This window comes from Rhinolophus hipposideros (assembly GCF_964194185.1).
Source record: "Rhinolophus hipposideros genome assembly, chromosome: 4".
NCBI lineage: Eukaryota > Metazoa > Chordata > Mammalia > Chiroptera > Rhinolophidae > Rhinolophus > Rhinolophus hipposideros.
The window spans coordinates 36853390-36879784 of NC_138050.1; the positions used below are offsets into that span (position 1 = coordinate 36853390).

At 32.9% G+C, this 26395-nt stretch overlaps 1 protein-coding gene across 2 annotated transcripts in view; it reads left to right on the forward strand.

The window, feature by feature from the left end:
• SGCZ (sarcoglycan zeta) overlaps positions 1 to 26395 on the forward strand; it is an 803628-nt gene that overhangs the window by 741179 nt on the left and 36054 nt on the right. For both annotated transcript variants that reach the window (XM_081045860.1, XM_081045861.1), the window contains one exon: positions 22295 to 22417. In XM_081045860.1, the coding sequence (XP_080901986.1) occupies positions 22295 to 22417 (123 nt within the window). The remainder of the gene's footprint in view (positions 1 to 22294; positions 22418 to 26395) is intronic.

Here is a 26395-nt window from a genome sequence, read left to right on the forward strand (position 1 = left end):
AACTTCTGCAGTGCAGTCGACTGATTTCTTCTGAGGTCTAAGTAGCTTGCATTCCTTGCCCTGGGGATTTCAGAGGGAGCCCGTCAGGGCGTGGGCATGATGAGCTGCAGGTAGATGGGCCAGAGCAGAAGTGTCAGCCTTTTGCCTTTTCTAGGGGCTGTCAATCGGCTACACACTTAAAAATCTTTTTTTTTTTTTTTATGACTAGAGAAGATGTGCTTGATAAGAAAAAGTACACATTAGGATTCTGTAAGAAAATATTTTTCTTTGGTTTGTTTTCTTCTCATTTTGAGTCAATGTTCATGAATAACACTGTCCATAGGATGAAACAAACATTTTTAAAATACACTAAGTTTATAGGGAGATAAAAATTACAAATGTATAAAATTACATTAAAATCGGTGCATTGTTTATCTTTATGAAACTTATTTATATTCTATAGAGTACTTAATTAAACTGCATTGACCTTCCTGGTAGTAAAGGTGTAAAGGGAATCGTGACTAATGATATGATTCCACTGCACTTACGGAGAAAACATATGAGCTTCTTACGGGAAACCAAAGATTTGTGGGTTTTTTTGTGTTTTTTTCTCAGTTACACTGACTAAAATATACACATTTGGTTAATAGAAAGAAAACTGAATGATACAGTATCTACTATTTTAGCAACTTTATATCAAGAGAAGCATTGGATCTGCTAGTACTTTGGCATAATGCTTTAAAGAATGCTGAGAACAGGACTATAAAGTGCAGTTAGATACAAATAATTGTGGGTGGCAAAAAAAAAAAAAAACAACAACATGTTTACTGATTCAACTTAATTGAAGGATAAAAATCTAGACCTACTTGCAAGAGATGATGTGTGTGTCCATTACTTAGGTGATATACACTTACTTTCACTTGGGCTTGTCGTTGGTCAGATGAAGTGAGAGCCCAGAAAGTTAGTAATTGTAGTTGGATATTTTCATTTCAGAAATAAAGTGAACTGATGATAAATTTCACATCCTTTGGTAAAAACTGAAGACACTAAATTATTCTTTTAAGTGTGTCCATGATTCTCCGCCTACTTCTTTTTCAAGACACACACACACACACACACACACACACACACACACACACACACACACACACAGGCTTCCCCACAGAATTGGTGTAAGTATTATTGGGAAGTAAAGCCAGTGGAACTTTACATAAACGTTTCTAAGTCTACTACTGCACACAGCAAGATTCATTGAGACATCAGCATCTTTTTAATTAAATGTATTGGGGTGACATTGGTTAATAAAATTATATAGGCTTAAAGTGTACAATTCTACAATATGTCATCTATATATTTCATTTTATTCCATACAATATGCTACAAGATAATATGTTTGGAAGCTTTTCCAAAAACATTTACTGACAACCTATCACAGCAAAATAAAACCTCTATAATGCAAATAGTAAGTAAATCACAGAATTTTAAAGATTAATCACATAATTAACCAAAAAAATTTAACAGTAACTGTATTACTATTAAGAATTTGATATACGTTAATGCTTATTAGATTGTTTAAACCACTGAGCATTTTTTAAATGTTCCACAAATCTAAGTTCATTCATATATTCTAAGATTTCACAAGATTAGACACAAAACATTCTTACTAGAAAGTCACTTTGATTGTGACTATTAAGAATTATGAAGAAAAAATAATTCTTTATTATAGAAAACCAAAAAGAATCAGTAACTAAGTGCAATGAAAATAATTTTTAAAATACAAAAATATTTTAACTAATAATAATATAAGGATAATCATGATTTATATGATATATCAAAATGTACAAGAGTATGTTCACTTAAAAAATCATAATTTTTTCAGAAATTAGTTTTGGGACAGAATTACTATTTGATAATTAATAGCATGAATTCTGGAAGAGCTAAATCCCAGTTACTCGGGCATGCTCTCTAGGCCTCAGTGGGGATAGTATGAGTATTCATCTGTGGGGACAAAACCCCACAAAACAGTTTCCAGGCTCTCGGCCTCACATAGAAAGGTGCTGGCTCGGGTAGTAAATGGCCATCAACTGTGATCAGATGCCAGCAGCTGTGGCTAGTTGGCCGTCAGCTGTAACCCGTAAGCCATTGGCCACTAATATAACGGCTGTGGCTATGCTAGCAGAGGAAGGAATGGGAGCTAGCAAGAAGATGGTGGCTGGCAAGCTCGCACTGCTGTTAGGCAGATTATGTAGATCCTGCTTCCTGTGTCTCCAGCCCAGCCGCCAGCGAGAATATATTGGTTTGACTCCCCTATCTATGGCTCCGTGGGTGTTCCTGTTTGGCCTTACCGTGTCCTGCGTTCTTGGGCGGGGAGTGGGAGCTGAGACCCTGCACGGCGGATGGCGCAGCGAGCAGGGTCCCCTGCGTGACATCATCTGATACAGTAGATGTGAGAATTAAATAAGTCAATATACGTGAAAATCTTGGAATAGTTCCTGAAGCATACTGTCATGCGGGATGGCCTGCGGGGTCTCTGCTCCCGCTCCCCACATAAGAATGCAGGATAGGGTGAGGCCAAAAAGGAACGCCCACGGAGCCATAGATGGGGGAGTCATATCATTATATTCTCGCTGGCGGCATCCACCTCTCTGCAATCCACTCTTGCAGGCTCACCCACCATCTTCTTGCTAGCCCCCATTTTCTGCTAGCATAGCCATGGCAGTTATATTAGTGGCCAATGGCTCACAGGTTACAGCTGAGGGCCAACTAGCCACAGCTGCTGGCATCTGATCACAGTTGATGACCATTTACTACCTGAGCCAGCACCTTTCTATGTGAGGCTGAGAGCCTGGAAACTGCTCTCTGGGGCTCTGTCCCCACACATACTATGCATTATGTAAATGGTAGTAAATGTAATTTTTATTAGATCTTCATGTAAATAATTGTGTACACTTGGCCAAGCCTCTGTGTTTTACTTTCCTTATCAATGAAATGAGTATTTGCTAGATTGTCTCCATGGTTCTTTCCTGTTCCAAGTCTGAAAGTGAAAATTATTTCTTACCTTTAGAGAAGGACATCAGTTAATGAATACCCAGGTCCATTAAATTCCCCACTATTCAGTAGTCCTGACAAAATTACATCTGATTTGAATTTTTGACATCTTAGCCACAAATTACAATTATATATTTTAGATTTAAAATGAAGAATGTAAATAAGCACAACTAAATCAGCATCATTGTTCTTTTTTTATTTTTTCATCAAAATGGAGCTTATAAAACATTTTTTAAAAATAAAATGTAACCCACAAAATAGTTAAACAAGCCCAATCAGCTTATTTTTGTAAAGCCTAAACATCAGCATGTTTTGTCCCTAAATGAATGGAGAAAAATGTAGATGAAGGTTGTATAATAAATATTTAAATACCCCTAACGTGACATGTAATCTTGCATTAAAGCAATTACTGTGAACACCTGGGAATTGCTTAATTGACTGCAGATGGTGTAGAACATATAAAAAGTAGGTTACAGATTATTCTCACGTACTAAATTTATGTTTTTTGTCATTGACTCGTTTTAACTTAGAGAATGTTGTAATAGTCTGGGACAACTTAATAAGAATGAATATTTTATGAAAAATAGTCTGCAAATCTTGGAGGATAGATCAACAAAACACTTAGGTTTAATATTATACATATATTTTTAAATGATTAAATGCATTGATGATTTTTAAGAGTTCATTGTTAATACCAATTTATTTATTCATATTAATTAAAGTACTATTAGTTTAACATTAATTAATCCGTTTAAGAAAACAATACATTGAAGCAGATGCCCATGATATTAGAAGGATGGCATTCTTGGAAATTAGGACCCTAAATCTGTGTAACTCAGGTATAATGAGATTTACAATGTCTGAAGAAAATGTAATAATGTGCATATTTTAAAAAGTTGTATCACAGGAATATTTATATCACTGTTTTAACATCCTGAGTCATTACACTACCATTTTAATTTAAGTTATTATTTGTTATTACACTAAAAACAAAAAAAAATGCAGTCTCGAATATTTAATTTCACAAATATGTGTAGAGTCAGGGGTGCAGAATCAAGGAATACTAATAATATTTTTTCTTCCTGGAGGACCTAGAACAAATTCTGAAATAGATGGTTTGGCTAGTCATTTTCAGCCTTTGCTGGCCTGTCATCCTTCTCTTTACAGGTACCCCATGCCCTAGTCTGGATCAATCATTGAAGTTCTGTGATATCAGTTCCATTTAACAGTGCTCTGTTTTATGATCCTAAAAACTATACCTGTAAGGTGTTGGCCGTTACTTTTCAAGACTGTTAGAAACTAATCTGCTGAAGTTTTCAGGGATACTAATGCTTTCATTGATAGGAAAACATCTTTAAACATTCTCCTTTCCAGGCAAAATATATGTTTCAAATATGGTCTTTAGTTGTCAAAGGAATAAATCAAGTCTTGACTATTTAAGAATGAAGGTTTAACGATAAAGGGAGAAATGGTGGTTCTATTGAGACATATTGTAAAGGCAGCATATTCTACCATCTTAGCATTACCTAGGCCAGTCCATCTCCTTATATGATGTTAAAAAGAGATAATAGATTTTTTTCAACGAATATAATGCAACAACATCAGTACTTCTGACATTATAATACTGAGAAAAGCACTAAAGAAATTAATAACCATTTTGTTAATTCTATGATTACATAAAGTTATTCAAAATATGTTAGGACTATAGCCCAGTGTTTAAATTTTAATGGTAAGGATATTATAATAAGATAAAATTATCTATTAACTCATTAAATTATAAAAGTAGAATAAAGTAAACAAAATAGGAAAAGAATGTTTTTTTACTTCATATTTTAGATAGTTAGCATTATAGCTATATGATATTTCTGAAATTAAGAGTTTATAATTTATACACTGAACCAAGCTTTGTTTTTAATTTGGCTCCATTTGTGGGACCTCAGCTCACTGGTAAATTTGAGTTTCATATATAATTGACTTATTGAACATGTAATTTTTTGTTGACCTCAATAAGAAAATTGTCTTTGGAAATTTGGTTAATGGGGCATACTGTTCACAAATATAAGGTTATGGAACTAATTATCCAAAAACATCTGGTAGTAGGAAGCTAAATAAAACTTAGGGGTCCGTGTATACACAGAAGATTATTTACTTCAGGAGTTGAGGCCATAGATGTGGTTGCAATCAAGCCCAGACTATTAAAAACAATGCCAATTGCCTGGTCATAGAATAGAGGGAAATAAACTATGGGGGCCATTACTTATGACCTAGTTCTATTAACCACATTAGCTTTTTTTTTTTTCAAGTTTTGCTTTCAATTATATGTCTATTCTTATGTGTAATTTTGGAAAAATTCCAAATCAGATAATGAATACATCAGAAAAATAAAACACAGTGGGAATAGAAAGTTGAGTCTAGGAAAGGGAAAAATAAATGGCAGCAATTCCTTTTTCCAAGTATTTATTGGACTCCTGACAATGTACTCCTCATAGTGAGGAAATGGTATTACCAAATGTTTAAGACAACCTTAAGATTGTTATAAATCCCTTAATCTGCGTTCTTTAGTTAAAGTATTTAATAAGCTCTGAATTTAGTTGCAACCTTTTCCCACGATATTTTCTCTAGATATTTTATATATATCCAGAGAGAGAGAGAGAGAGAGAGAGAGAGATATTCCACCATATATTATATATGGTGTGTGTATATATATATATATATATATATACACACACATATATATGTATATGCATATGTGTATATATAATATTACATAATATATGGTGTGTATATATATAATTATATAATACATAGTTTATATACAGTGTAGATACATTTTATATTATATAATATATACACACCATATATAATCTATATATTATATATATACAATGCAATATACAGGTGGTGTATTAGTATTAGAGAATTGTACACTTGAAACCTATATAATTTTATTAAGCAATGTCATCTCCGATAAATTTAAGTAAACATATTATATATTATATATCATATATATGTATACATATATACGTATATATGTATATTATATGTAATATAATGTATATTACATATAAAATATATTATATAAATATATAAATATATTTTATATTATATATTTACTTTTATTAAATTTATCAGAGGTGACATTGCTTAATAAAATTATATAGGTTTCAAGTGTACAATTCTCTAATACACCATATGTATATTGCATTGTATGTTCACCATCCAAAGTCAAATCTCCTCTGTCACCATATATTTGATCTCCTTTACCCTTTTACCTTCCCCTCACACCCTTTCCCTCTGGTAACCACCACATTGTTCTCTGCCTCTATGAGTGTTTGTTTCTTTGTTTGTCTTGCTTCTTTGTTGCTTTTAGTTTTATATCCCATATATGAGTGAAATCATATGATTCTCAACTTTTTCTGTCTATTTCACTTAGGATATTCTCGAAATCCATCCATATTGTCATAATGGCAGCATTTCATTTCTTTCTTATGGCTGAATAGTATTCCATTGTATATATGTATGAAAGGCCTTATGCCACCAAAGTGAAAGTCCTGAACCAGATGGCTTCACTAGTGAATTCTACCAAACATTCAAAGATGATTTAATACCTGTCCTCCTCAACCTCTTTCAAAAAATTGAAGATGACACAATACTTTTTAACTCACGTTATGAGGCCAACATTACCATGATATTAAAACATGGCAAGGACAGCACACACAAGAAAAGAAAACTACAGACCATTTTTTTTCTGTTGAATACGCATGCAAAAATCCTAAACAAAATACTAGCAAATTGAATACAGCAATACATTAAAAACATAATACCTCACACGATCAAGTGGAGTTCATTCTAGGAGCACAAGAATGATTCAATATATACAAACCAATGTGATACAACACATTATTAAATAAAGGGTAAAAATCACATGATCATATCAGTAAATGCAGTAAAAGCATTTGACATGATATAGCATCCATTTATAATAAAAACACTCAATAAAATATGTATAGAAGGAAAGTACCTCAACATAACAAAGGTCCTATAAGATAGACCCTTAGCTAATATCATACTCAATGGTGAAAAACAGAAAGTTTTCCCTCTAAGATTAGGAACACGACAAGGATGCCCATTCTCACCACTGTTATTCAACATAGTACTGGAAGTCCTTGCCAGAGCAATCAGGCAAGAGAAAGAAATAAAATGCATCCAAATTGGGAACAAAGAAGTCAAATTGTCACTTTTTGCAGACAACATGATTCTTTACACAGAAAATCTTACATATTCTGTCAAAAAACTGTTAGAAACAATAAACAAATACAGTAAAGTTGCAGGATACAAAAATCTACAAAAATCCATTATACCGACAATGAAATTTTAGAAAACAAAATGAAAAAACATTTTCTTTTGGAATTGCAACAAAAAGAATAAAATACCTAGAAAAAAAATACCTAGGAAAGGATGTAAAGGACCTATACCCTGAAAACTACAAGATATTATTAAAAGAAATTGTAAAAGACACAAGAACTGGAAATATATTCCACGTTCATGGATTGGAAAAATCAACATAGTTAAAAAGGCCATATTGCCCAAAGCAATACACAGATTTAATGCAATCCCTATCAAAAACTCAATGGCATTTTTTAGAGAAATAGAACAAAAAATCATCAGATTTTTTTTTTATGTAACCACAAAAGAATTCAAATAGCCAAAGCAATCCTAAGAAAAAAGAACAAAACCAGAGGTATCTCACTTCCTGACTTCAAATTATACTACAAAGCAACAATATTTTGTCATATATTTATTTGCCTGAATTCAAAAATATCAAATCGCGTATATTCCCTTCATGTAATGATCCAATTTTAGCATGACTTGTTTTGAATCTTTCATTCTGAGGTCACATGTCTGCTGCTTTGTTTTGTAAATGCTCACACAAACATATCAGTCTAGTGTAAATTTAATAGTCCATCCTCCTTTATCCCTTCCCCAAAGAAGTAAAGAATGTTAATAACTCATAATTTTTAAAACCCATCTTCTCTCCTGTCACATTATTTAGAAACAATCTCTCATTTCTAATCTTACATTGCTTTTGCCATTTTGTATCATTCCACAAAGATTATTGAAAATAATTTATAGACCAGTCATGATGCAAGTTATTTTTTGCGAGGAGTAGGGATAGGTGGTTCTAAAAAAATAAATTAGCTTACTTTCCCCGTACTCTGTCTTTCTGAGGCCTCCTACTTTGATCTCCTTATTTCATCAGCAGCTCATTCCTTACCCAATTTTTACTTTTAACTGAATCTACTTTAACTGAGTCAGTAAATGTGCCAACAACCGAAGCCACACCGGAGAATATATCTGGGGAACAAAGGCTTCAATATTATACACTAAGAAATCAATTATACATTTTTTCTCATTTAAAGCTCAGAGAAAGTATAAACTGCAATAATTAAAATTACTGAAATAAAAGATGCAACACTAAGTGCTACCGTGGATGAGAGGTGCTGGATCTCTCCTGCACCACTGCAGCTGGGAATGCAAAATGATAGAACCACTATGGAAAAGTTTGCCTATTTTCTGTAAAGTTAACAAGATCACGCAGATCTTGTTACATTCCTTTAAGAAACTTTTGATAAAGTCTGAGGTGCACATTTACCTACATTTCTTTTGCAGGTATCAGATTATGTACAATCAATGATCATTTGCTGCCCAGATCCTTATTAATTTTATGGAAATGACTAAGTCCTCATTATTGATTGAAAGTGAGTTTAGATTAGATTTATTTCATTTTCAGTCTTAAATTTCATAAAATCATTTTCACATAATTTCCATCTGATACCACATAACTAAAATATTTTCCCCATCTGTTTTTATGTTATCTATATCTTTTATCTAAGTTGTGTGATATGCTCCTTTAACATATCACATATATGTAGATACTCCCAAATCTTCCCCTCTAACTTTTGCTCTCTATTTCTTCAAATACAAATATATATTTTTTTTGGTCTACCCTGATGACCATGCTCATCTCAAACTCAACATAAATTTACTATTTGGTACTTTCGAGAAGATGATAAATAATCTATATTTGCTTCAGTTTTTAGCTTTAAAAGGTAGAGGTAGCTAAATTTCTTTTCAACACTAATATTTCATAATTGTAGAAATTTTTTTTTAATTTCATGAAACTAATCAGCTTCCCTTCAAAAAACAGCTCTTGTTTTTGTTTTCTCAACTATAATCAACTGATAATTTAGAATAGCTCATAACTTCTTTTTTTGGTGGGGGGGTAATTTTTTTTTATTTTTTTCATTATTAGTTTCAGTTGTATAGAACAACATAGTGATTAAACATTTACACACCTGACAAAGTGATAACCCCACATGTTTACTACTCATTTGACACCGCACACAGCTATTACAATACCATTGACTATATTCCCTATTCTGTGCTTTACATTCTGAGACTATACATATATATATAATATATTATATATAGCTTATATATTATATATATTTTTTAATTAGAGTTCATATTCAATATTACTATTTATTAGTTTCAGTTGTACAATGTAATGGTTAAGCATTTATATATGAAGTGATCCCCCAATAATTCTAGTACCAATCTGACACTATGCATAAATTTTACAATATTGTTGACTATATTTCCCATACTGTATTCTACATCCCTCTGACTATTGTGTAACTACCTTTCTCACCCATCCCCCCAATCCCTCTCCCTTCTGGCAACCAATAGCCCATAGTTATTTTTAGTGTAACACTAAATAGGTCACCTCTGCCTTTGAATAACCTCCTTAAAGCTCAGTAAAAATAGAAAGTATTTCTGGTATACATTTGTTGCAATCACACTGATAACAAAGGGAATAACATGAATGCAAACAATGTAAAGCTACTGAAAACTAAACAAACTCCGGTGAATTATGGTTCTGAGGAGTAAGAAGTTTCAAAGGAGAATGTGGTTAGAATATAAAAGGAAGAACCGCTGCAAGGCTGATTTCATGTCAAATGGAAGTCACAAGGTCACTGGCTGAGCATAGAAAGTGATGAATAACAACTCTGTCATTTCAAAATACAGCGAGAATTTGCTTAGGTGTAGAATATTTAATGGATTGAGGGAAGTGTTAGTAAGTTTACAGTATAAGTAATGAAAATAAACAATTTTGATAGAGATTCTAATAAGTGTTTCAAAGAAAGAACATCATGTGATATTAGAAATAATTTAATAATGATTATGATCTTAAATGGGTTTTTCTGGCCCCCTTCCATTCTTTCATCACGCCTCTTCCCCCCTGATCATTTTACAATATTTATGGTAACATAATAAAAAGCTTTTCTATGCCAGAACATCAATAGATCAGAATTTATGTTTTTCTTTCTTTCTGTGTAGCAGACATACCCAAAGTAATCCAAGAAATATTATTTAGTATAATTGAGCTTTCATATATGGATACATTTTAAGAAGCACAAAGTTATATAATACATACTAAATATTGACCGTAAGTTTTGGCACTAAGCCATGGAAGGCACAATTAGAAAGTGTGAATTCTTTTCCAGCTCACTGTCCCTGCATCCCTCTAGCCTTCAGAGCTAGAGATATTTCCTATGCATTTGCCACCAGGTTGATACCCACCATGGGTCCCAGTGCTCTCTTATCTGCTCACAAGGAGAATACTAAAACTTATATAGTATTACCAAGGTTCTCTTCTGTCCTTGCTATTTCCATCCCCTTATAAATATATTTCTGGGTGTATTAAATTAACAACCTACTTTATCAATTTTCACTTTGTTAGGAAAGGTAGTTTGCATATGGAAGAACCAAACTTAAATTTGAAATACCAGTTGGGTTCAGATTGTATCATTTTCAATCTAAATCCAAAACTTTGGACATTATTTGTTATGAAAGGTCACTTTAAAAGTCTGAGCTGAGGGTGGCACAATGGTATTTAAAGTATGCTTTGTGATGTAAATTAGAAATAAACCAATGAATGGGTACCAGTGGAGTGTGTCTAAATGAAAGTATATTTAGCCTGTTTTAGTTTGGTCTTGTTTTAGTTTAGTCTGGAAACAGAGACAGTCGGCTGGGTGCAGAAAGCATACAGGAGAGTGCTTTTGAGAGGAACACTTGTGAGAGAATGAGCAAGATAGAAAGACAGGAGGCAGGGAAAAAGCTGACTTTAATGCCCTACAATTGAGGCCCAGCTTATCCTATGAGGAGGATCTCAGGGACCTAACTGCTGATGTGAGTTCAGCACCAGTTCAAAGTATCCTGGGAAGCAGAAAAGCATCCGAATGAGGACCATGGACTCTGGAGCCAGGCTACATGAGTTTAAAATCTCATGCAAACATTTACCACCTGTATGATTTGGACAAGTGAGTTAACTTCTCTGTGCCAGAGTTTACTAACTGTAAAATGGGCATAATGATAATTACTTGCCTTGTGGGGTTATTTTCATCATTAAGTGTATCATTGCCAGTGATGGTCTTAGCCCTGTTAAGCACTACAGAAATGCTAGCTGCCATCATTAGTAGTAACAGTGGTATTACTTTCTCAATGGGAGAGCAACCAGAAGATAAGCTTTACGAAAAATCACTATAATTTTTATTGGATAGTATGTTACTCAAGGTAACATTTAATTCTAGCATCTTACAGTTAAGTGTCATCACTTGATTTATCAGCATGGGCAGGTGCTTCCACATGTCATGACATTCACAAGACTGCTGCTGGGCGATAAGCACAATTAAATTACCCGTAGCATCTGGCCCTTTAACCAGTCACTGACAGGACATTAAGGTTTTATATGTGTTTCCTCTAGTTTTCTGACATTCCAACAGCTCATTAATTCTGGTAGCAATATACTATTTTAGATGCAAATGTTTAAGATGAACATAAAAGTGAGTAGTGAATAATGCCTTCTATTCATTGCATCATTTTACATTGCTATTTTATTGAAAATATATATTGGAAACAACTGAAATTGATAATATACATCTTTATTTCTTAAAGTTATCAGTTTTATCCAAAATTAACTTAAAGTATAAAGTAATTCAAATAAAAATGCTAATGGTATTTTACAACTTGATTAAATATTTCCAAAATAATGTAATTTAAATGAAAACCCAAGAGAACTTTATTACATGTACATCAAACACCAAAAGCACAATAATGAATACAGTTTGGGATTAGAAAGAGCAAAAGCAATAGAAGAGAATATAAAGCTGAGAAAGTTACTGTGAATCTACACTAATTAAAGATAAAATATCCTTTCAAATCAATAGGGAGGTGAGAGGAGGAATTGCTTAGTAAATAAATGAGGTTGACATAATTGTTTAACAGTTTAAAAGCAAAAGTGAAATCTCTACGTTTAAACAATAAAATAATAAATTGACTGTGCAATAACAGTTTTATTTGAAATGTGAAACAAATAATGGAAAAAAAATATGTTAGAAGAGCTATCCTACTTTGCATGGAAGTCTCCAGGGTATACTTTACATCAAAAGCTGCAGAAGAAAAGATTTATTGATTGACATGCGTGAAAGTTAAAATTCTCCTAAAGGTCAATACTCCCATAAACAACACTGAAGTGATTTAAATATTAACAAAAGTACCATCTCATTTGAATCCAGTTTCTAAAGAAGTCTTCCATTAGGTAGCATTAGTCATCCCAATGTCTACGATGATTCCTGTTGTTGGCATACATTTTCTGCAATGTCTTCTGGCTTTGAGCCCCGACTCCCGATTGGAATCTACACTGTGATAGATTAACTGTAGGCAATATTAAAAAATATATATATGTGTATATATATATATTTTTTTATATTGCCTACAGTTAATCTATCACAGTGTACACAGTGTAGTGTAGTGTATATATGTGTATATAGATATATACACATACATATACACACACACATATACATACATATATACATATGTATGTATGTATATTTGCATATATATACACACATATACACACATTATATATACACATATATATTATATATATGTATTATATATGCATATATACTGTCTGTAGTGTATATATGCTATATATAGTATATAAATAATAGTGTTTATTGTTTGTCCATTTATATTTAAAAATCATTATTGGTATGTTTCCATTTAAATATAAATGGAAACATAAACTTTGCTGGCTCTTTTCTGTTTATCTCCTCTATCTTGTGTTCCTTTTATCCTCCCATCCTGCCATCAACTTAGTACTTTTTAGTATTCCGTTTTGTCTCCTCTGTTGCCTTTTTAGCTAATCTCCTTTTATTTTTATTGTTCCACACGTCACTGAGGCTGTGTTCTTTGATTTCCTAGTCTTCATGTCTCTCCATGTTTCACTTTAAATCATCCCTATGCATTTTTTTTCAAGTTCACTGATCTTCTCTTCTTCAGGTTATAATATGTCAATTAAATTCATTCATTGCATTTTGCACTTCAGGTATTTAATTTTTTTTGTTCTAGACATTTCAATTATCTCCTTTCTTTTTTCTGTTTTTTTTTCTAAATTTTCTATTTCTCTGCTGAGATTCCTTTTCTGTGTATTCATTATATCCATCTTTTATTTATAGATTTGAACACCTTTATAGTAAATTCAAATCTTTGTTAATTCTAGGATTTGAAGCAAATCTGAGCCTGTTTTTATTGACTGATTTTTCTCCTGGATAGGAACATATTTTCCTCTTTTGTATGTCTAGTAATTTTTTGAGAGGCTGGATTTAGTTGTCTTCACTTAAAGAATTATGTTGATACTTTGGGACATCAGCTAGATCCTGTTGAGGCATATCAGCTAGATCCTGTTGAGGCTGCATTTTAGACTTGTTAGAGTTAACCTAGAGTAGCCTTTACTCCAGGGATAGGGTAACTTACTCTGGGGTCTCAACAGAAGTATCTGCACTCTAATTGGAAGTTAAACATCTTCTCGGGTTCTATAATATTTTCACTCTTTGTGCAGCTCACATATTGCCTAGTGATTCTTCTCTAATAATCATCATGTATATCATCCTATGCATGTACAGCACTATATTTGGACAAAAACTTAAGGGTATCTCTATGCAGATTTCTGGGTCTCCTTCTAAACTCAGCCCCCTTTCATCGTTTACACTACCCCTCGAAGTCCATCCCCTTAGCATTCCAGAAATCTAATCCCTCTTTCCTTTGCCCACAAGCACCACTGGGCTCTATATCCCTGGGTATTGATCTGTAAATGGTCCTCAGAAATAAACTTGAAATGAAAGAGAAGTTCACTTCGTGTTTCCTTGCCTCAGGGACTACTACCTTGTTTCTGCCTTATGTCAAATACCTAAAAAGCAATCACTACAAATATTTTGTCCAGTTTTATAATAGTTATGTGAGAGAGTAAGTCCAATACTCATATTTTTCATCATGGCCTTTGAGAGGTATGTTGTCAATAGGGCTATTCACAGAAAATCTGTTTTGTGCTATTTTTTCCCCCAGTTTAGTGGCAAGATTGTACCTTCCTACCTATTTAGAAACAGACTTGGTGATATAATTTCCATTGGCCAGTAAAATAAAAAGTGATGTGTTAATTCTAAATGAAACATAAGAGGCAGTGCTCAGTTTACCCTATATCTTTCCCTTGTTGTTAACCTTGAAAGCATATGTTGAGATGGAGCCTTCATCATTTTGGTCCTTGGTTGATTAGAGTCATCAAAGCCCCCTGCTGACTCATTCTGGAGATGAACATGAATGAAAAACAAACCTTTGCTGGGCTAAGCCTCCAATTTGAGAAATTGTTTTACTGTATCAGAAATAAGATCATCTTTTCTAAGAACTTTAAATCAACTACACTATCTGTTTTTCCCCCAGAAACCCAAATCTGTTTTATGCTTCCTTGGGAATCAGAACTAGTGCTTTTCAAAGCAAGCAATTCTAAAAATTCCATGTAATCATAAAAATATGCATTAGCTATATAACAAATCAATAATAATAATGTGCATTTGCCTCACACTAACCCAATTCATTATTATCAAATTGTAATAAAAACTGTATTTTATAACAAGGTTTCTTAAATTGTTTATCTTGAAGTTTATTCTTGTTAAGTGTTCATCTATTTATAACACTAAAAACACTTTCCCATTAAGTGAAATTCAGAGACAAGACAATAAGGCTGACTTATTAAGGGGAAATGTGAAACAATTTTTATGTAAAATCTAAATGTCAATAAACACACCTTAAATATTCTTATTAAAGAGCATAAAATGTAGTATAAATAAATACATGAAGTTACACTGTAAACAGCTAATGAATTTTTGATAATGATTTTAGGAATATAGTTCCCTAGAATGGCTTCCATGTAACTTCCTTTACATTATAAAAGTAAATACATGTACTGGTAAGATGACTTTTAGTACGATCTTCAGATGATAAATTAATCATCAATGTAGTATGTTTTTGATCATAGAAAAATAATGTGATATTTGATAGGGAAGATAATTAATTGGTACCCATAAGATTGCATTATTATTTGAATACATCCGCAAATTATACTACCACAACTTAAGTTGTATTACATTTTGTTAAGAGGAAATTTGCATAAAATGTATTAGACAACATTATACCAACTCATTTTTTATGCTTGTGTTTGGTATTTAATGTGGATACATCTCTTTGAGATCTTAATTGTTATTAAAGGAAAATATGTGTTAGAAAGGGAAAAAGAGTATGAAGAACTTATACCAAATCACTTATACAGATGTGTCATAATGTAGCAGAAGATCAAGACAAGCTTATTAATAAGAAAGGGGGGCGGGTTCTGAGGACTTGGTAGGTTTCCTTTCTTATTAAACACATTTTAGAAACAAAAAAGTAATAGTTTGAAATGAGCAAAATTTTCATTGGATATTATCAAGAAATGGGTTTTCACTTCCTATGTTCTACCATCACACATTCCATAAATTAAATAACCTATTTTAGCCAGTACCTGCTAATATCTGCTGAGAAGTTAGGGAAAGAGTCTTAACCAGAAGACAGTAGGAATTTTTTTTCTTCTTTCTGTCTTACAAAAGCACTTACTAAAAATGCAGTTGTAAGTAATCTCCTCTTATTACTTAAGTATTCATTTATTTTACTCTTATATAATAATTCTATCAGATAGTATTTGTTCACTGCATGTGACATGACATTTTTTGTTTGTATTTTTTGCTTTATAAATCAAAAGAACTTGAATGTCTATGAAGTGAAAACAATTTTTAGAGAATAGTATCTCACCCACCAACTTTGTGCCATCTACATTTTGAAATGCTGTAATTTTGTGTTCTATAATATGTAAAAAACAGAATGTTTTGCACATAGGGGGTTTAGTCAGGCCCCTTAAACAAATGAATAGGTCAAGAATGTCCACTTTCACTTCTCTTAGACAACATTGTCAATAGGAATAAGATAAAGAGACACCAAAAATAAAATCCTAGAATACAAGTGTAAAAGATTAGATTTATACCATTAAGGCCATGTTTGAACAAATCTAAGTAGAAATTTAGTTTGCCCAATAAAAAAACCTATCAGAGAATTTGCCTCAGCATATTATAGTGCCCCCCCCCCCGAGCATTATTTCAGGAAATCCTATATATTTAGTAGACACTGATAATTTTTGTGGGGGAAGGGGGAGAAAAGATCAAGTGATTTTTTAAAGGTGCAGATTTCTAGAAGTTCTATTAAATATAGAGAGAGAATGCATGGAAACATAAGAAAAAGAATTTAAAAAGGCAAGTAAAAGAAACCCAAATCAAAATTTATGAACTATTCAACATGGGTGTGGTGCCTGAGTAATTTATTGATTCACATAATTGGAAAGCTCAGGGGTACATTAGTTTGTCTCTAACTACATCCATTTTTTTAAGCAATTTTTCAGGAGTGCCTCTGTGCCCTTTTCTTTCTCTTTCTGTTCTTTTTTTCTTTTTTTTTGCTGATTGGCTGAATTCTCAGGCAGACTTTTTCCAGGTGGAAGCTAGCCTTAAAAGTTTCAGGTTTTTATCAAAGTCAGTGTCTGTGATCTGAAAAGAAGAATGTGCCACTTTTTCAAAATTTAGAGCCAAAATTAAGAGAGCATTTCAGTCACATGCTTATGAATGAATGAATTGCTTTGGTCAGAGAGAATAACATCCCTATGAGAAATGGACCAGCTCTAGAGAGAGTTAGGCCCAGCGTGCTCCATGGACTGACTGTGGAGCGTCTGTTGTCAGTAAAGGAGACTGAGGAGGTATCCTGTATAAAATGTTTAGTCCTCCAGTAATCAGGGAATTGTAAATTGAAACCATAGTGGTATAACTTTTACACACTCAAACTGGCAGAAATTACAAAGTCTGATCACACTGAGTGTTTGCAATGATGCAGAGCTACAGGAACTGTCATACTCTCTGGTAGGAATGTAAATCGATACAGTCAGTTTGGAGGACAGTATCAATTTAATAAGCAATTACTTACTATCTGGTAAATTTGAAGTACATTCTCTACTACCTCACACCTATGTACTCAATTCAGCCCTAGAAAAATCTTGCCCAATTATGGAATGAAACTTGTAGAAAAACATTTACAGCATCATTGTTACTAGTTCTGCTATCCTAGAAACAACCTAGAAGATTATTAGTGGGAAATGGATTGCTAAATTCTGGTATATCCTTATAATAGAACATAGCAGTGAAGATGAATAAACCAGAGCCACATGTATCAAAATAGATGAATCTCACAAATCTAATACTGTGTGAAAAAAACCTAGTTACTGAAAAATGCAAATAATATAAAGCTGCGTGTGTGTGTGTGTGTGTGTGTGTGTGTGTGTGTGTGTTAGAGGTGGGGGGATGGTAAGACTAATCTCTGGCAGAATCCTATGAGGATTGAAAATGCGGAAGGCTCAACAGCCCTTGTTCTGAGACCTCCCTCTTTACCTCAATCTACTGCTTCTTACAATGAGTCAGTCAGTACGCTTCACCTATGAGTTTTCAACGGCACACGTGGTGTAAAATAAAATAAAGTACAGTACTTCATTATGTTTATATTTCATGAAGGCAGTTTCTTTTGTTTCAAACTTGGTGTTACTTTTTTTGGCCCATGATAATTCTAAATCAGGAATTTCAGAACACTGGTTAGTTGACTATATTGAATCTTGTTTTTCTCATGGGAATTTCTAATCTTTTAAATATACTCTTTTTTAAGACTTAGAAAATATTGACAGATATAAAGTCATACAGAAAAAAAACAACATCAAGATGTGCATGAGGAAAACACACTAGACATAATCAGACATATTCATTTCGATCTTTGCCTTGCTTTCTTTAGTAATATATTGTTTTAGCCCCTTTGGAGATTTTTATTGAAGGAAAATTTCCAATTCATCTGTTTGACTGAGTTAATGTAGAAAATGCAAAGACATTAGATAAATTATTGGAGCCTCTCTACTTGTCAGTAAAACATGCTTTTGACTACTGAATATGACTGTAAGAATATGAATGTTCCAAAAAAGGAAAACTATCTGAGGGGAAAAAATATTAGTTTTGTTGTTTTGGTTTGTTTGCTTTTGAAGAATATATACAAACTTTTAAATGAACTAGAGAAAATAGTTGGATATGTATTGAACCCTTCAGTCCTTTATGGAACCTATTATTTTGCTTACGTTGTTTTTTGTTTGTTTTGTTTTCTTTTCTTTTGTTTTGTTTTCTGCCAATTCTCACTTGTTCTATGCCTGACTGCTCTCTGATTTTGAAGTTGCTGATATAAATTTTGTAAGAGATATTCCTAAGGAAGCATTTAGTCTTGATACTTTAATTAGCGCGTTTGTGTTTAAGATGACCAGTGAAATAGAGAATTGCTTGGATTACCCCTTCTCCCGTGATCTATCTGCTAAGGAATCAGAGCTCCTTAACCAGAGTTATTCAGGCATATTGCTTTTAGGCAACTGTGGAAAACTCATTGGTTGAGATACAGTTGAACTGGACTTCATGGCCCCTCTGAACAATTGGATACTTAGTTGACCTAGAAAAGAAAATGTGATGCTAGGAACATGTAAAACATAATAAGACAATACAAACCATGTTAGGATATAGTAAATTCAGTTTCACATAGCCTAACATATATAACTTTCAACATCAATATACACAACAATGCAATATGTGCCCAATTACATATATTTACTGTTTTCCATTTCAGAAAAGAAAAGCAGTATATGAAAGCACAATACATTCAAAATTATTTTCTGATTTAAAATGTTTATTTACTATCAATGCATTGCTAATTGCTTGCAATTTGCCTTCTGTAATTATACTAATATGTTTAACATAGACTGCATATATATATATATATATATATATATATATATATATATATATGTTTAATTAGATGATTCTGCATGTAATTATTTATGACCTAGATGTAGGGCTTCTATTCTGAGTGCAAAAATATTTTCTTATCTGCTTTGCTTATTTAAATATAACAAATTAAGATTTCAACCCCCTTGCCATATCCACTCTACTTACATCTCTAATAGTTTATAACACCTAGTATAGAATTTTTATGTTAATAAAAGATCTCCCATATAATGACATTAAAAATTTAACCAAGAAAAGTTTTGCTAGTGTGTGTATATATTGTTTGTATATATATTGTATATATTATATGTATTGTATATATATATATATAACATGCATGTGTGTACGTATTGTATGTGTGTGTATATATATATATGATATGTATGTATTGTGTATACACACACACACACAAACACAGATATATAGAAAGCTAATATGCCTCAATATTGCTGAAGTGAAGGATGTACTGTGTGGATCAATTCATGCAATAATTAAGTATATTTGAAGGAAGTAACATAGTCTATGTGTTAAGATTTTATGTGTATATTATCTATAACATCTTTTAGGCAGTTCTAATTTAATGTATGCCTGAGTTCCTTGAGGAAAGATTGAAACAGAGGCCTCAAACCTCAGAAATCACATCTACCAACGCAATGGCCTCACCCATAGTTTTTGAACATCACCCAGTTGAGTTACTAAAAGCACAATATTAAAAGCACAATATAAAAAGGCTAGACCATAATTAGAAGAACACACACTCAACTGAATACAGTCTACTGAAATAATGTTTGCAAGATCAAATGCAATGACTGTAATCAAAGACTATATAGGTCTTCCATGTTTTTTCCAATATTGTCATTAGATTTCATAAGAAAAGACCTTTGCTTAAAAAAATAATAAATAACAGATTTTAAAATAGATTTCACACTGTTTTAAACTTAATAGCTCACAAGTTTAACACTGGTTTTATCTTGCTTAACGTTGCCATAGCTGAAGCTTTTCAAATTTTCTATGTGGACCTGAAAACAACATATGTAGTTTCAAAATGTAAGAAAAATATACATCTTGTTTTCAGAGAAATTATCCCACATTTTATCAGGGTTTGGAATTATTTTTTTTTCCTTTGATTAAGTGCTTCTCAGAAGCTATGATGATGGGAATGTGTAAGTTACCAAAACATGTGGGCTAGGATTGGGAGTAGGGCTAAGGTGAGAATAAGGACTAAGGAAAGGGAAAGAAAGCTAAAGTCTAGAATTCAATCAACCATCTAACATTCTTCTACTATGTGCCCAGTAGAAACAAGACACAATTTTAAATTTGGAACGTATTTTGGAATACAGAGAGGATTTCATTTTTTGAATTACAGAGAGACATACATTTAAAAAAGAATGGCACTACATTTTCTTCATTCAGGCTGCTATCACAAAATACCATAGTTTGGATGGCTTAAATAACAGAAATATACTTCTCACAGTTTTGGAGACTGGGAAGTCCAACATCAGGTTGCCAAGATCCAGTGTCTGGTGAGAGGCTGCTTCCTGGCTTACAGACAGCCAGCATGCCGTGGATTTCCTCACTAGGCAGAAGCAGAGAGGCAGAAAGAAGCAAACTGACTTGTGTTCTTTGATAAGGGCACTAATACCATTCATGAGAGCTTGACCCTCATGACCTAATTACTTCCCAAAGGCCTGACTTGTTAATACCATCACATTGCAGGATAGGATTTCAACATATGAATTTTGGGCAGACACAAATACTAAGTCTATAGCATATGCAAAAATAAATGAACAGAAGTATGCATAAAGTGTTTTATGCACAGGTCCCTGAATGGACTGGATTGTATCTTACAAGAGTTTCTGATGTAGATAGCAAAGTAGGGACGCTCCAAATCTTCCAGGTAGGGAAGATATTGATCCATATATGTGAAAAGAAATAATTTGATGTTATGAAAATAACAAATTCTGACCAGTTTGATCTTCTTTATTGAAGCCTTCAAAACACTCAAGTTAATTATGTCTTTCAAATATGGGAAATGACTTTGTAATTTGTGAATGGGTTGATATGTAGAATTTTCCAGTAAATTGGAAATAGATTTCCAATTTTATGATGTAATTACATTTATTTAATACTATATTTTAATATATCAAGAAAATTATTTATTGGAATATACATCGGGATGCACTAAAAACAATAAATGCATATATTTTATATTACATTGCATATATTTTATATCATATAAAATATTATATTTATATGATATAAAATTTTTATATCACGTAAAATAAATTTATATATTTTATATTATATTACATATATTTTTATATTATATATAAACAATAAATGCATATATTTTAATGCATATAATATATGTATATATATGCAAGATTGTAAAATGGATTCACATTCAGTATAGTAAAGGGTGAACAAAATCCAATATTAGAGTCTATGAAATGTAGAGTAACTAAAAATTCACAATTGAAAATGCTTTTCACATAACTTGTGATGTAGCACGTATGGGCACTATTTTCTGCTTCAAAGAGAAAACATGAGTCATTCAGTCTGTGAGTATTTTTTGAGCAGGGGCCAGATATAATGTCAAGTGTTCAGGCTGTGACCTAGAATAAAGCTAGCATAATCTCTCATTGTATATATGCAGCTTTTTTAACTAGCTAAACCCACAAACCTCATTAGGACCATGTCAGGCATTTGTATATTAGATGTGTGCCCAACCATCCTAGCCCAGTAATATTCTACCAAATCAGACATCCTCGTACAAACTATAATAATTCAAAATATAAATCCAGGTGTAAAACATACTGCAGATAAAAATGAACTAAGTAATATATGTGTTGCTTTTATCTTTCTTTAAAAAAATACATGTTAATGATTTTCTGCTTATCAGTTTCTTGTTTAAACCTTTCCTCTGTCCATAGGAGCGGATGCTGTCGAAGCTCAGTGTAAAAGATTTGAAGTGAGAGCGAATGAAGATGGGAGGGTGCTGTTTTCTGCGGACGAAGATGAGATCACCATTGGGGCTGAAAAGCTGAAAGTTACAGGTACTGTAGACTGAGTTCTTGAAATATTGTTTACTTCTTGAAAGAATATGCAACTGAACAGGAAGCTACTTTATAAAATGTGTGATCCACATGTCTAACATTGAATCTCACATAACATCATGCTATCACAACATTTGATTTTCCAATAGTCTTCCAATAGAAAGCACTGGTTGTGTATTCAGAAGAAAATGTAAATACTAGTCTTCATGATATAAAAGTAGAGCTGTACATCTCAGGTGGGGAATAGGTCAAAGTTCCAGACATGAGTGCCTGAATGGATTGGAAGAACGATGTACAAATAGCAATGAAATTCAACAAGGATTGTTGAGTTGGGCTCCTCATTGAGCATCTTTAGGGTGGGTCAGAACCCACTAACACCATCCCTACTGATCCTCATGGCCTCCTGTCTTTTGTGAGAGTGTTCTGCTGAGTGGCCGGAGCTTGTAACATCAGGGCAGTGTTTGGGGTAGTCCCCATGTGTGCCCATCTGCCTCTTTTCCTTTTTTTCTTAAAACTCCTTGGAAAGGTCAGGAAAGGAGGCATACATGTGGGGCAAAAAAATGACTACATGGACCTTCCTAAGTCCTGACGTGAAGGAAGGGGACAAAAATAAATAAATAAATAAATAAATAAATAAATAAATAAATAAATAAATAAATAAATAATAAATTGAAAAAAGCATGAGGATGCTGGTTGGCGTGGAGCGCAGACAAATCAGAAAGAACATTGACTTTAGGGCCCCTTGGTGCTAACGTTGAGTTTCAGGTTAGTGGGAAATTGGAGGACCCAGATAGAAGTGTACTCAGGAGGATTTGGAAGATGTCATTTCAATATTTAACAATATTTGAACCTTGGAGTGCCTACTGGTGTTTAACTTTGATACCAACATAATCCTGAGATAGCATTTAGGATATTACGCATTTACCCTCAAATTATTTATCAATAGTCACATATTCCCATTGTGTACTTTGCATTTGTAAGTGAAGGAAAGTTCTAGAGCTCTTCACAGCTTTTAAGATTCATGGAATTTTAATTTTCTCTGATATTTATATTACCTTGACTTGTCGCATAGCAGTTGCAGTAAAGCACTGTGTTCATAAAATTTGACACATTAACTAGGTTTTTGTTTGGTTTTTTATTTGAGGTAGGTGGTACTCCGCTTCATTTTTCTCTTTACTTGGTATCCTGGCTACTATACATGGACTGTTAATTGGATTTTAAAGCCAGGGGAGAAAGTGTTCCCTGAAAAATCTGTTTTTCTTCTTTTCAATTAACTGACTTCTAGCCATCATCTCTGCTAACTTACTCATTTTTTTTTGTCACTCTTTCCCCCTCTGTGTTTGTATGAGTGTATGTGTGTATGACATATGCATGGTATGTATGTATGTATGTGTACATAGATAAATACACATGTCTCACTCTGGCTCTTTTTCCAGTTTTTTTTTTATATCTCAACATATATATGTAGCTTTGAGTTTGTTCTTCATATACTCTTGATTGATCTATGTTTTCCAATCATATCAAAAAATGAATCAGTTTTGCCATAGATTTATGTACCACATGCTTCCAGAAGATCCTAGATAATAAATAATATAATTTTGAGGTCATAATTGCAGAATTCTGGCATATTTTTATAAGGGGTTGAAGCACAATACTTCAGATAAAAGAATGAGGGTACCTGTAACAAATAAACCTGGCTTTAACCTGATGTAGATACACAGTGGCTCCATCATGTTCATCAAATACATGCTAGATTAGGGAGTATTTTAGCTGATTAAAATCCCTCGGCCCCATGTGTCCAGTCACATTTTTGCTTCCCATATACCCATAGACACACACAGAACCAGAGGCAAACATACATACATATGCACACACTCTCAAATTCCTGCTAGGTCCTTACCGCTTTACCAGAACATTGCATATTAACTTTATAGTTGCTTTACTCCTTCCTGTGATACTTCTAAAATAAAGAAATACAAAAATATCAAAGGCAAATGTAACTTAGAATTACACATGCTTGGAGGAGAAATTGTGCACAGTGTAGCATGCAATTTAGGAGAACAGGGACTGATTCGTAACCCCACGTACACCTTAAAGCTTTGCTTGAATCATTTGACAGATGATAACACTACAAAGGAGCACTGACTCCAGGGGGCTTCATATAAATTAGTTAACGGTGCTGACAAGACTTCAAAGTTGTATGTGACAAGAGATTTATGTGAAGTTTTTTTCTAGAATTTTTAAATTTGTGACACAAAAATTTTCTATTTAAGCAATCTTCATAGGAATTAAAATGGATTCTTTCTGATTTTATACTTTATAAACAATGCGTTTTGTACATGGGCTTCTCTTTCAGGGTGACAGAAGTGAATGGATTTATTTAGACAGTGACGTGCCTATACACCTGAGGCAAAATCATTTATGACTAAAATTATTCATTGATCGAGTATTGCTCAGGATATCTACATTTATCTTACCTAGAAAATAGCAGGAGTTTACCTGATACATTTAGATTGATGCTCCCAGAGTTCAGGAGGATAGAAGTAAAATTCAAATGGTTCCCTGAACACCAACACCCCTTATTGTCCCATCACCATGATGAGCAATCATATGTTTAAAATTTGTAACGTTTTATTCTTGATATTACCTGACTTGCTCAGTAATATTTTACTTAAATTTTAATTTGAGTATACCTATTTGACGTTATCATGCCCTCTCTGTTTCACTGAATATATGGGAGTTTTACACCTTAGCTTACATATGAATACTTGAAAACTTTATTTTCATTTTGTATTCTCTAATATTGGTCAATGATATCACTTAACGCAATTATCTTTAGAGACTGAGTAAACAAATAAAGATAGAAATCCTTGTACTCAGAAGACTCTCAAATTTGGTACTTTCTCACTGAATCAATCAACTACAATTTGTACTTTCATTTGTATTCCTAGTAGTGTATCAACTTAGAAAACAAAGTGCATGTGTAAGTCATTTGACTTTATAAAGTGCAAAACTTTACACGTACAGAATATGTTCATGTTAAATCAAAAGCTATTAGATAGACTTAGACCTCTCTTTTTGCCTGTGAGAGAAAATAGCTAAATAAATGAAGAGAAAAGATTTTTTTTTCCAGGCAGTAGAAATTAAAACTGGAAATCTGAAAGAATAATGAATCACAACCATGCATCCAACCTGTGCCCTAGTGTTTGTTTGAAAACCAAGAGTATCACTTCTTTGTCTGGGTGATTAGATAGACAAGTTCCAATGCTTGTTTGACAAAAGAAGAAAGGATTTTCTGAAGAGCTGTCTTTTAAATTAAACACCATGTTTCTGGGTTGAAATCAATATTTTCTGGTTTGCTTTTATTAGTGTTCTACATCCTTGTTCTTTTCTGTTAAATTGGCACACTGTGAATGGGTCAGCTTTGGAATCACGTTTTCTATTATGTAGGACCATTGTTCCTCCCTCCTGTCCAAATCCCAAAATGTGGTAACACTCAGTCCACAGGATGGTGCTCCTTAGTCTGAATAGCACTTAAAGATGTGTGATCAGATCAGACTCTGAAGAAAGTGTTGTTCAATCACTTAATTTTCCGTGGGTGGCATTTCAAGTCTACAGACTTACATAAAGCACTCAACTTGCTCAAATAGTTTTCTAGCTGTTTTCTTAAACTTACTGAGGATAAAGATCTTAGAGACACTAAAGAGTAGTACCACTCTGTGTTCCCTCACAATGTCCAGGTAAAAACTGATTGCAGGTTTTGTAGGGTATAAATAATGAACTGAGCCTTACTGACAGTCCTTATTTTTCCAAGTTTTCATTTAAACGTCCCCTGCTTTTGTTAAAGGAAAACTTGAAAATGCAATTGTATAAAATAAGTGGGAAAAAGTCTTAAAAGAGGAGAACCCCTTTAAAAATAAACAAAAATAAATTGTTCATGTTGACTCAATCAGCATCTCTGTGAAATAGTTTTTAAAA